Source organism: Herpailurus yagouaroundi, unplaced genomic scaffold (assembly GCF_014898765.1).
Source record: "Herpailurus yagouaroundi ecotype Mexico unplaced genomic scaffold, PumYag 139, whole genome shotgun sequence".
Taxonomy (NCBI): Eukaryota; Metazoa; Chordata; class Mammalia; order Carnivora; family Felidae; genus Herpailurus; species Herpailurus yagouaroundi.
In genome coordinates, this window is record NW_024412394.1 from 36,447,422 (window position 1) to 36,460,267 (window position 12,846).

The 12,846-nt window shown below is 35.2% G+C and overlaps 1 protein-coding gene across 2 annotated transcripts in view; it reads right to left on the reverse strand.

Moving 5' to 3' along the window:
* Positions 1-1,373: 1,373 nt before the first annotated feature.
* Positions 1,374-12,846, reverse strand: part of FILIP1 (filamin A interacting protein 1) — a 190,009-nt gene continuing 178,536 nt past the window's right edge. For both annotated transcript variants that reach the window (XM_040473975.1, XM_040473976.1), the window contains exon 7: positions 1,374-5,201. Coding sequence is in view for 1 of the 2 variants with exons in the window: in XM_040473976.1 (XP_040329910.1) it covers positions 5,161-5,201 (41 nt within the window). In the remaining variant the exon portion in view is untranslated. The remainder of the gene's footprint in view (positions 5,202-12,846) is intronic.

Below are 12,846 nucleotides of genomic sequence, written 5' to 3' on the forward strand. Positions count from 1 at the left end.
AATGCTGAAGATAATTCCAGGGGAAATTAAAGAAGGACTGATTATCTTTAAAAAAAAAAAAAAAAAAGTTATCTGGGAACTCCAGGGAACTGGGACCCAACCATTATCTGTGGATCAGGTAGCTATCCCTGGAACTGTGCAGTCAGTGAGGGTTGATCTCAAAGGGAATTGAGGGGAGGTCTCAAAGCTTGACATCTTTTATAGGTTCCGTGGGATACTGTTAAATACAAATTTCAAAAGTAAATTTTAATGATATGCAAAAAAAGAAAACAAGTATGATGCAATGTACCCTATTTCCAACATGCATGGAGCCCGGGGAACTTGTTCCAGTTTCTGTGTACAGGAGAATAGGCTGGTGCTCATTAAAAGTGACTTTAGTGGCACCTGGGTGGCTCAGTCGGTTGAGCTTCTGACTTTGGCTCAGGTCACAATCTCACTCAAGGTTAATGAGTTAAAGCCCCATGTTGGGTTCCCTGCTGTTAGCACGGAGCCCAATTTGGATCCTATGTCTCCCTCCTTCTACCCCTCCCCTGCTCTTGCTTTCTCTCTCTCAAAAATAAACAGTTAAAAACAAAAAAGTAACTCTAGCCCAGGGCTCAAGGGGAACAAATTTATTTAAGCAAATATGGTAGAAAGCTTGAGACCTTCCTTCTCCTGGGAAGTCACGAAATAAACAGACGATGACTTTTGGCCAGTGCTCTTAAACTATGTGCACCAAAGGGCTCCACTCCTCCAAAAAGGGGCCACAGAGCTGCTTTTTGGGTAAGACCCCTAACATCTGCAACTTTCCTGTAGAAAGCATCTTTGTTTAGACATCATCCTTGCCTGCTTTTTTGATCTTTAAATAATAAACAGGAGAAAACCATTCCTTTGTTCCAAATAAGGCAAAGATAAGTAGAGATTGGCTACGGACCACCATTTCTGACACTATAAAAGGGGCCGGAGAATAGCCCCACTGTCCCCCTGGCCCACCTTGCTGAAAGCATTACCCAACTGCCTCTCTGGAAGAGGGGCTATGGATTGCTGGCAAAACCTCAGGAGCATTTGCTCTACTGAGCAATCTACCTTCAGATTGACAGCAGAAAGTAGTAGAGGAAAATCTGAATATTGACTGGCATTGCATTTGATGAGGATAAAGGGCTGAGGGAAACCCTATAACCAGTTCCATCTCTTGGTGTCTTGCAGTTTTCATCTTACTGAAGAATCAGACTATGATGTAACTCAGAGGAAAAGTATCTCATTTTGGCAGATCTGCTGTACCACTTCTGCTTATTCACAGTGAAAAACATCATATTTTTAAGAAAACATGAAATGCAGAAGTGAAAACTATCTTAAAGCAAATAATTTTTAATAAAAATAAGGTGAAGGTTGAATCCTCGTTTTAAATGATTTTAATTTTACGAATATTATGTTCCAACTCAAAAAAGAATATTGCACAATGTTTTTATATCACAATTGTTCTTTTTCTCACTCTCTAGTGAGACTTGGATAAACATGGTTGACTTTGGAAATAACACAAAGAGAACACCTTAGTTGGCTAAATAATTTCAATAATCTTTGAAGAACTGAAAGCAAGATATTACATTCATATAAAAGACAAGTAGATACCCATAAATTCACTTGGCTGTAGTGAAAAATAACAAACTTCTCATGTACTTAATAAAACTTAAAGGAGACAAAATTGATAATGCTGTGAAAATATAATGTAACACCAAAATTTTTCAATGCACTTTTTTGCTTTCGTAAATCCATTAATTAAACTGCAAGACTTGTAAGAATATCTGATCACAATGTAAGCCTCTTATAATGGAGAGGCTGACATCTGATATTTTTTAAACAAAATCTAAATAAATACAATCTGCACTGGTAAAAATAACAAAATCTGTGAATGGTAAGGCAAAATTACCTAAACGATATAAATGAAAAAACAACACCAAAAAATAAACGTATTATGTGATGGTACCTATAAACATTTCTATTCAAATTTATTAATCTATAACATTTTCCCTATGTATCATATGTTTCCCTATGTTATCATATAGTTATGGAGTAAATGTTGACAATGTAAGACAATAAAATATTAGTGGTCACTAAACAAAGTTAATTCCAGGAAAATTTCCTAATTTTTATGTATTACAATAATTTTTATTGTTTTCCTCTTTGCCTTCTAATTAGTATTTTTAGCAGGAGCTTAGCACTGGAGTCCAAGGGGGGTTGTATGCCTCAGGTGCCAGTTGTGGGATTTTTTTAACTTCCATTTTGCATTGTTGTTATTTTAGAATTGTTCCTCATCAGATTCATAACACACCCAACTTTTGCTGTTTTTTATTCACTTCCAGGAAAATTCAACCACAGCAAAAAGAGAAAGAACAAAATATTGCCTGAAATTGTCAAAATATTGACAAAATATTGTCTGATATTATCAAAATATTGTCTGTCATTTTGTCTGATCCAACATTTACTCTTGCTCTACCACTGGTTTTTAGAACCTGTGAATTATTTCAATAGCGCTAGTGTCTTTTCTAATGCTTAAGCTAGGTATTCCACATCATGAATTTTTTTTTTATGGTTGTCCTAAGAGACAATTAATTCTTCACATTTTGTGAACATTCTAGGCATCTATCATCTGGAAAATTTATCCACTGTCTGCAGAAGATACCTCAAAAAATCTCTACAGAAGATACCTCAAAAAATGCTCTTATCAAAAAAAAAGGGTAAAATAATGGGTAGTTCAATTGTTGCACTTTAAACTGGAATCATTTCAGAAAATACAATTCTTCCATTCAAAACTGATTATCTTTCATATTGATGATTGGAGATTTACTTACAATGAAAGATATAGAAATTATGTGAGTCTAGGATGGTTCCAGGGTTGCACGTGGAGGCAATTTTTTTCAACTGGATGTGGATATTGGGATAAGACTATTTATGATCTTATTTGTTTATTCATTAGATAAGGATACAACTAGTTGGTGTTTTCACTTTTCTGTTAATTTTTAATATTTTTTTATTTCAGAACAATTTTTTTTATTAATTTTTATTAGTTTTACTCATCTGTCACTCAGATTCCATTTAGGTTTGCATAGAGGACTTAATCACAGCATGAGCAGAAAAGGTCTCAGCATCCGTCTAAGTGACTCTGATCGCACCACCATACTTTGCATCGCAAGTACCAAATTTTATTATAAAGTCAAGAGAAATTAAAACTTCAGATCCAAGTGAATTACTTGTAATATTTTAAATTCCAGAGGTAAAGTCTCATTCTCTAGCCTTTTAACTGTAGCTTAATAAAATTCCCACAAGTTGAGAAAAAGTTATTGCTTCAAATGCTAATTTGTGATACATCAGAATATTTTGCCATCAGAAGTATAACCATGGGCAAATAGGTAACTTAACTGTGTGTCAAAAAAAGATAACAATACAAGATAAAACCCTTTTCTAATTGAAAATGCCTTTACAGTTCAGAAACATTTTCAGAAAACAAAATTCCTAGCAACAGTTTTTAAAATCTTCACACATACACACTCTAGTTTGCTTAATCGTTAATCAAAAGCTCTGAAGGATATGTGATACTTTCACAATCATTCAAGCTAGGACAAGCCTACCATAGCATTTCTTTTACTTACAAAAATCAAACTAATTTTACATAAAATATAATTTAATTTATAATATCTACAAATATGATTGCTAATTCCACAAAGTATACCTTAAAACCTTCCAAAGGTTCCTAGGGGGAAGAAGTCAAATTAATTTTTCTATTCCAGGGACTCATTGTGGACTCACCTCTATGGGCTTATAACCTGGATACAACCTGTCAACCAGAGAAATGAGCCAACAGTGTTGTTTGCATGGTTTTTAGGTATTAATGTGACACTGGGAAGCATTCTTTGTTTAATCTCAGTAGAGTTACATGATATATGATTTCTACATTCAGAAACTAGTATGTCAATTCTTCATTTACCTTTAAAGTTATCTTTTTAAACACCTTATTGAAAACATATCCACGTTAGCAAAGTCTTTTTTTAAAAACCTGTGTTATTCGGGTTTCAAGTAGACTTTAGATGCACATTTTTCCATAAACCTAAATTCGACAGCAGCTCTGACACTGAGATTTGAGTAAAGCACATTGTGCTTTTATCTTTAAAGAATATATTCTGCAACCTATATGCAGTTATGAAAAAATATCTAAATCCTACCTATCAAGAAAAAAAATGTTATCTATCATGAGATTTCTCTTACCATTTTTTTAAAAGATGCAGATATTACCTACGTCATTTTTTATTTTTTGGGCTTTCATTTGGGCAGACTGTGAGAAATATCTTGATATCACAGTCCTTAATATAAGTCTTGTATATATAAGCAAATAATGAAAACAGAAATATAATTGAACTGTCAGTCAAAGCAATTCCCATAACGCTTACTGGTTAAACTTACATATCTCCTTTTATTAATTTGTTCCGTATGAAATTCAATTCATCCAGGGATTTTGGCACAGAACACTAGAAAGAGCAACTTTTAAAACTGGCTCTAGGTATTTAAAATTAAACTCTTAAATCAGCGTTATTACTGTGGAGCCATGATCAGACACAGTATTGTACAGCAATAATAAAATCTCTTCTAGAATCTCCTGCTTCTATTTTATGTTTTGAATTTACCCCAGGAAATATATAGAGTGTTGTACTTTCTTTTCCTTCAGAAAAATAACAAATTGATAAAGGAAAATACTTATAGGTTTCCATTTTGAATGCACCAGTACCAATACTTTGAATAACTGACAGTGTATTCTACAGGTATATGTGCCATAGACTACGAAAAAGGAAACACTTTAGGAAAAAAAATCACATTACAGAGTATATTATAAAAATAAATTACATAGCATGTGCCCATGGACCTGAAAGCTTTACAAAAGGCAGAGAAATTTATTTTGACACAAAGAGTGAATTGCTCTTGTTACCTATTTTCATATTATCAGCAATGCCATTTTCAGCTTTTACATTATATCTTCAAAAAAAAAAAAAATCACTGGAAGTAGAAAATTATTCCCAGTAGTGATCAGTAGCACAGAGGACCTTAGTGATGATGAAGGGCTGTAGAAATACTATTCATTCAACAGGGATTCAGAGGAAGTACACACACCCAGTATGTGCTTGGTTTACCATTTCATCTGGAGTTCATTCGTAACTGGTGAATGACGATGCTTTCTATAAAGAGAAGAAAGACAGTATTTTCAATTAAACTGAAAACTCAGTAGTTTATGTGGGATCAATACTACATTATCTCACTTAAAGACTAGATGTTAAACAACAAAACAAACAAAAACAGATACATGAGCCCAATAGCTTCTCCTGCAGTTCTTTACTAGTCTTGGGTAATTTCTTTATATTGACATATGTGCTTTACCTCCAAAATTCTCAAAGCCTTTTAGAAACTATGTCTAATATTCTAATAATATTAGGTTGATTTTACCCCCAGGAAAGAACTGAACACAAAGATATTAATTACTGCATATAAGCCCCATGCTGGGAAGCTAGACTATTTTCCAGAAATAACTATACTCCTCTAGCCATACGTTTTCTTCTTTTTTTTTTTTTTTGTAATGTTTACTTATTTTTGAGAGGAAGAGAGACAAAGTGTCATACGTTTTCTTCTTTTTTTTTTTTTTGTAACGTTTACTTATTTTTGAGAGGAAGAGAGACAGAGTGTGAGTGGGGGAGGGGCAGAGAGAGAGAGGGAAACACAGAATCTGAAGCAGTCTCCAGACTCTGAGCTGTAAGGACAGAACCCTACACGGGACTCGAACTCATGAACTGCAAGATCATGAGCTAAAGTTGGACTCTCCACGAACTGAGCCACCCAGGCACCCCCATACTCTTTCTAATCTGAGCAATATTCACATATTTTTTACTTCTTTTTTTATGTGTGTGGATTTGAGTTTTAATAAGGAAATAGTCATTATCTACTCCTAAGAAGTCACTAAACACAGACAACTCACATTTGTCTTGGACTAGTTCTTTTTGCAAAGTTATGTATATGCTTTTAAATCTAGATTCATTCTTATAAGGGTAAAAAAAAAATAGCTTGAGATAGTACCAGCCATGTTATGGATGTGTGAGCCGAAGTCAGACGCTCAACCAACTGAGCCACCCAGGTGCCCCCAACGATTGCTTATTAGGCACTACTATGTGTCCATCGCTCTGCTAAGCATGGAACTATATAAGTGATCAAAATGAGAGAGAGTCCTGCCATTTGCTGAGATTATAAAGAACAGAGCACAGAAATAACTAAGCTTCAAATGGTTCCTTCACCTGAAATATGTAATACCTCCCTGTCAGCATACGGCAGTGTGGTAAGGGTAGAAACTAATGTCAGGGTTAGTCAATGACAAGGACATTTTCATCTATTATTTTCACTTTAATATCAAATAATTAATATTTACATTTTATTTTTACTTAAGTAGTTAAAATCTAAGTAAACATTAATTAAAGCACATTATATCATAGACATATAGATTTGTGCTAATTATATACAGTGGAGGATCCTTTGTCAAAAAGTTTAATTTGATTTTATTAACTTGACTTCATGCTGACCACTAGATGGAGATATTCCCATTCCTTCCCTCAACCTTTCGATTTGAATTTGGGATAAAACAGATGGGAAAGCAAAGTAGAACGAAATCGATAAAAGTTTTATATATTTAATAATATTTAGCAATGAAGGCTTTGTAATGCTTTTAAGACCCACATATGATTTTTCACAATGAGAAACCCTTAAAAATCATCTCATTTTTCTCATTGGAAAATTGCTCTATCTCTAAATTTTTTCAATGCCTAAAAATATATTGAAATCTTCATCCAAAAACTAAAAGCACTAGTTAAAATACTATACAGTAAAAAATCAGGATCTAAGGTTCAAATTCTATTTCTCACTCAACACTTTTCCTTTTTAAAATTTCTGTAGAAGTTTTCAAAGAGTGAAAAGACAGATCTCAAGTCTCCCTAAAAGAATTAAAGTATCTGGCCCATTTTCCTCCCTTAGGAAAGCATGGAGAACTTAAATTTAAAAGAGTGAAATCCAGAATTGTTATTATCCTAGATGTGATTTAGAACGGGCATGTCTTTGTTTCCTCACCACAAAATGAGGGTATTAGAAATCATCACTAAAGTCCTTTGCAGTGTAAACATTTTGTGTTACTAGAATACCTTCTCTCACCTTGAGTGTGCAAACCTCAAAATTCCTAGAGTTGCCTTAATCTTAACATTTTGCAATCCTCATCATAATAATAGCTTTGCAGAATTAGAATTTTCAGAATTCGGAATTTTCAGTAATTGGTGAAAATACATATGGCAAAAGGGTCCATACATAGAAGAAACAATGTCTTGGTTGGACCATTACATTTTATTATTACATTTAAATTAGCAAACTAACAATCCCGCATGATATATATACTAACGCTATTAATCAGTCTGCTTTCTAAAACGACTATCTTAAAAATACTTGACAATGCTAAGTAACAGTTTATTTTATTCTACTTTAATAATAAAAGAGGATATTTTATTTTTATATACATAAGCTTTATTTAAAGGAATACAATCAAGCCCAAGTTATTTTGTTTTATACACATGAAAACATAGTTCATCTTGTTTCTAGCGATAGTGAAAAAATATCTATATAATAGAAGCTCTATGAATTGAAATGTACTAAACATATTTATTAAATCTACATCTGCTTATTATCTGTTTTCCCCAAGTCTGTAAACTGACTCGGAAAATAATCACCCTGCCACTACAGCAAATTGTGAAAGATAAAAACATGTTACTTCTCTCTCTCTCTCTCTCTCTCTCTCTGTCTGTCTGCCTCTCCCATGTTCTCTCTCTCTCTCTCAAAATAAATAAACAAACTTTAAAAAGAAATGTTGCTTTAAGCCAGTAGATTTTGAGGTGACTCATTACACAGCAAAACTATCTGGTGCATACAGAGTCCTTGGTTGTCAGCAAAAAAAAAAAAAAATGCTTTAGGGATGATGCCATTATTTATGTTTTTTTTTTTTTTTTTTTTTTTAAAGGGCAGAGTTTCAAGTCTTTCCTTGGCTTTTTTTATGGTTCAGTACAATAAAATAATGATATAAATTTTACTGAAGTTACAAAGTCAGTGAGCAAATCTTATTCCATTTCCTGCTTGTCTTCATTTCATCTCAGAATTAGACCCAAATACAGGTCATTTGGGGCCTCTGAAGTAACCTGAGTAAAATCAGGTATAATTCTTCAATAAGGTTTCTCTTTTTACAGACAACATTTTTCTGACATTAGTAATTTGTAGAGAATATAATAGACAGGTTGAGACCAAAGGCCATAGTTAATTTCTACTTCTATCGCAAACTCAAAATAGCAAAGTACTTAAATTTAGGGCCTTCTGATGTGCCAACAGTTAATAACATCATTTCCTTTTTCCTAATTGTAAGAAGGAGAAAACTGTAAATCTTAATCAGCATATGGGGACATTGGATTTTTATGTATTTTTGACATTAACAGTTTACCAAAAGCCCTTACAGACACTTTCCTCTGTATGTTTCTTTCAAGTGTTATCTTGATGTGTTCTCAGGTAACACATTAATACATTATTTGTAATTATGATATTACTGTGAAAAGATGTTTCACAATAACATGAATTCATAACATGAACACACCAGCTATTAGGTGATGTCCATGGAAAGGAAGTTCAACATATTATCAATTCCTAATTACACTTGATCTTACTCTTCATGCTCCTTGGGTGGTAATCCCAAACTACTGGCCAGCCAAATGACTTGAGATCCAAAGTTGTATATGCAAGGTGGGATTTGGGGAGAAGTTTGGGGGAGATTCTCTCTTGAGTGCTAGAGTGTGGCAACATGGCAAAAAATTGCAAGTTTGATTCTTCCCAAGAGAGCTCCTTGGCTGTGGAGTAGGAAAGATGTATTCCCTGGAAAGTCAATGTCTTCCTCCCAAGCAGTACATATGTTTATACTCTGCCAAACTCTCTGCAAGGGGACACTTGAGCTCTGAATTTTAAAAGTCTATTCTAGTAAATGAGACAAGATCGCTTTAATAGATAGCCTCTAAGTTCACACACTAAAGACTAAGATAGAAGTTCAATTTATAGCAGGACTTTCTTTCTGCAAAGGAGGGCTGCTTTATCCACAGGAAACTGCACACCAAATTACTACAGAAAACATTTCCTCTTGGATTTTGCTTCAGTTTGGCTGGCTTATGACCTGTTTCCCTTGTTTCATGGCCCCCTACTCCCTGTGGGCTCTGCCTAAAGGGCAATGCACAGGCTTAGGGCTGTGCTGTTCTTCCTCTCCACTAGGACCCAATACCAGCTTTAACATGCTGTCTGCAGAGTGATTTATTCACCTAAAAAATGTCCTAGACCTTTTAGATATTGTTTTCTAAAGTGCCTAGATATTGTTTTCTTTTAAGGTTCTCATTTTAATAAACTATTTCAGTATTCATTCCTGTTATTATCACATTCAGAAATTAATCAGAGTTCTGAGAAAACATCTGTTTTAAATAGGAAGTCCAATAAACTTCCTCTGTTGACTTGGACTTGTATTCCTTCTTTTCTTTTGGATTCAGCTCAGCTAATTAAAAATACTTCCGCTAATCAGTTCTGTCATTTGCTTGAGGAAACTTTTGAACCAGATGAAATACACTCCCTTGGGGTTTCTCAACCATCTAATAGTTTATTTGCTTCCTTCCAAAACATTTCCCACTCCATCATCAGCCCAAACCATCCCCTTACCTCTCCAGGTTGCAGAGTTACCAATATCAGTTATGACTGGTAACTTCTTTTTTAGGCAACTTAATTCTTATCTCTCACATAGTTTACTGTTTCTAGATACAAGTAAATTGGAACTAATTATCTCACATATAACATTATAAGTCAAAGTTCAATGGTGGAAAATAGTTAAGCATTTGAGTTAAGATTGCTTATGTTCTACCTTTTTGGACACAAATGCTAAATGCCTAGGTTGATCTCAGTCTATGGCCAGTCACAGAATAGCATAGAAAATAATATTATATGTGAAAGTTGGGAATGGCCTGTGCTTTTTAGATAAAAACAACAATATTTATCAAAGTACTGTTATGGAAACTTTGACACATATAGCTTCTACATAGCTATCTCAATATCTCAAAATCCTTTGGCAATATTATTTTGGCCTAGTGAGTGTGGATGTTTTAGTCTATATATGAAAACATACTTCGCTCACCTGAGGTTGTTTCTCATATGAAATAATGAATAATGCACGGAAAACCTGGCACCATCACTAATAAGATGGTTGGACACCTCTAAACCTTGGAGTTTTTTTGTTTTGTTCTTGGTTTTGATTTTGTTTCCATCTTTAATCATAGAGATAATTATCTTCTTGACCTCTAAAGTCTGGTTCCACTATTACCAGCACTTGATTTTGCAATTCTATCATACATATATAACATTAGCACAAGTAGAAAGGCCAAAACTACATTTACCAGATAAGAAATTTTTTATTAGTTTTTAGGAAAAGTGCTATGGTAGAATGTTTTAAGTTTCTTGCTAAATAGTGAAGCCTATCCTTTGACTATAAGGAGGAATGCCAGAATCATAAATGGTTATAGCTAAATGTTAAACCATAAGCTAAAATAAGGCAATTTGCCAAAGGTCACACAACCTTACTCTGATCTCCAGGTTTTCAGGTCTATATCAGGTATCTAGTCCATTGTTCAGCAATCCACTTTCTCTGGGTGTTCACCTTAATATCTATGCTAAATCTAAATCCTGCCTATTGGTAATGTTGTTTGGTCCTTTAAAACAAGAGCCTCTCCTGGCCTATTTTAGAAGGTCCTTCGTGAACCTGAAGAGCGTGACAAATCACCTGAAAATTTCTCTTCCCAGAAGTGTCTTTCATGTGCCTCTGGGAGAGTTCAAGAGGGTGAGGAAAGAGCAATTTGTAATTCATTCAAGTATCTGTCTATGTTAGAAAGCTCTCAGTGCTCCTAAGTTCTCCACATGTAGTGTGATGGCTTCAGAGATGACAACTCCCCAGTCCAGGATCCCTGGCTGTTCTGCACCCATTATGGGCCTATCATGACTTTGAAGGGAAATAGACATAGCTCACACTACCCAGAATGGCAGTACCTGAATTTCCTCTAATTTCACCATCTCTTTATGTCCATGTTCTCACGCATGATTTGTCAGGACCCTCCACATTCTCACAGGTTTGCGTTGCAGACAAAGGCAGGAAGCGAGAACACCTCTTTCTTCTGCAACTTCCAGCCATCCTTCAACTTCTGGTTTTCTTTCTCTACAGTAAAGTGCCAAGTTTTTTACGAAGTGGACAGGCTTTAAAACCCAGGTTAGATTCTGAAATAATGGCTTGTCTTTCTAGTAGAGGCAATGTTTTTAAAAGAAATTTTAAACAGAGATGGCCACAACCACCAGAAGGAAAAGTAGGGAGAAGGGACAAATTGAACAAGTCAAGGAAAGGTGGACTGGCCTGGTATACAAGCCATTCTGTCCAGCTGGGGAACAGGAGTCCAGGCAAGGGAAAGGGAAGGGGAGGGATGCTCAAAGATCAGGGAGGGATAGAGCCGGGTCGCAAAGAGCCTCAAGGGCCATATGGAGTTGTTGGCATTGTGTTCTTTAGGTAATGAGGAGCCTTTGGAGGGTTTTCAAATAGAGGAGTGATATGATCAACTTGAACTTTGGAAAACAAAATGAAAAATGAATCTGAGAGTTTTGAAGCTAGAGATTTTGAGACCAGTTAGGGGCACATTGGAGGAATCCAGATGAGAAGTAATTAAAACCTCAACTTAGGCAGTAGCAGGGGAAATGGAGATGTGAGTCCAGCTGATAGAAGTGATAGGGGATCAGACCGTGAGAGACTTGCTGAATGAGTCTACTTGATGGTTGTGGGAGAAGAAGGCTAGAACAGCTACCAGGTTTCTTGTGTGGGTGACTGAGTGGATCAGGATATCCCTTCTGAAATGCAGAATAGTAAGGAGAAGAAGACTTGGAAGAAGGATGGAGGAGGTGTTGAGAATTGCTTTTTATTTTTTTTTTTAAGGTTTAGTTATTTTTGAGAGAGAGAGAGAGAGCTCAAGCAGGGGAGGAGCAGAAAAAGAGGGGGACAGAGGATCCATAGCAGGTTCCTCACTGAGAGCAGCAAGTCTGATGGGGGGCTTGAATTAATGAACCATGAGATCATGACCTGGACCGAAGATGGACACTCAACCGAATGAGCCACCCAGGTACCCCAAGAATTGTTTCCAAACAAATTAACTTGGAGATATATAGTACAATGTTGGATAAGCATTTGGAGATAGAGGATTGGTAGCCATCAACATATGGGTGATTAACTGAAGCCATGGGAGTGCATAAAATAACCAGAATGAACATGTATTGTAGGAAATTGGGAGAGATAAGGAAAACAATGACATTTAGATTGTATGCATAAAATAAGGAGCCAGAAAAAGAGACTGAGGTGGAGTGGTCAGAGAGATCAAAGGAAAACCAAAAGAGATTAGATGTCTTAGTCACCTGACCAGAACCCAAGGTTTATTTTTCTAGGAAAAAAAACAAAAAACAAAAAACAAAGAACAAAAAACTAACCTAGGAAATTCTAGACCTACGCATATGAAGAGAAGCATAGACTAAATGCAAGGGAATAAAAATGTTTGCACACTTTACTGTGAGATTCTTCATCTCACCTTCCCTGATCTATTCCCAGAATACATGTAGCCTGCCCCAAGAAGGTTACCGAGGGATTTTTTTTCTTCAAAAACTACTGGAAGATGTACAGTTGACCCTTGATCAATACAAGTTTAAACT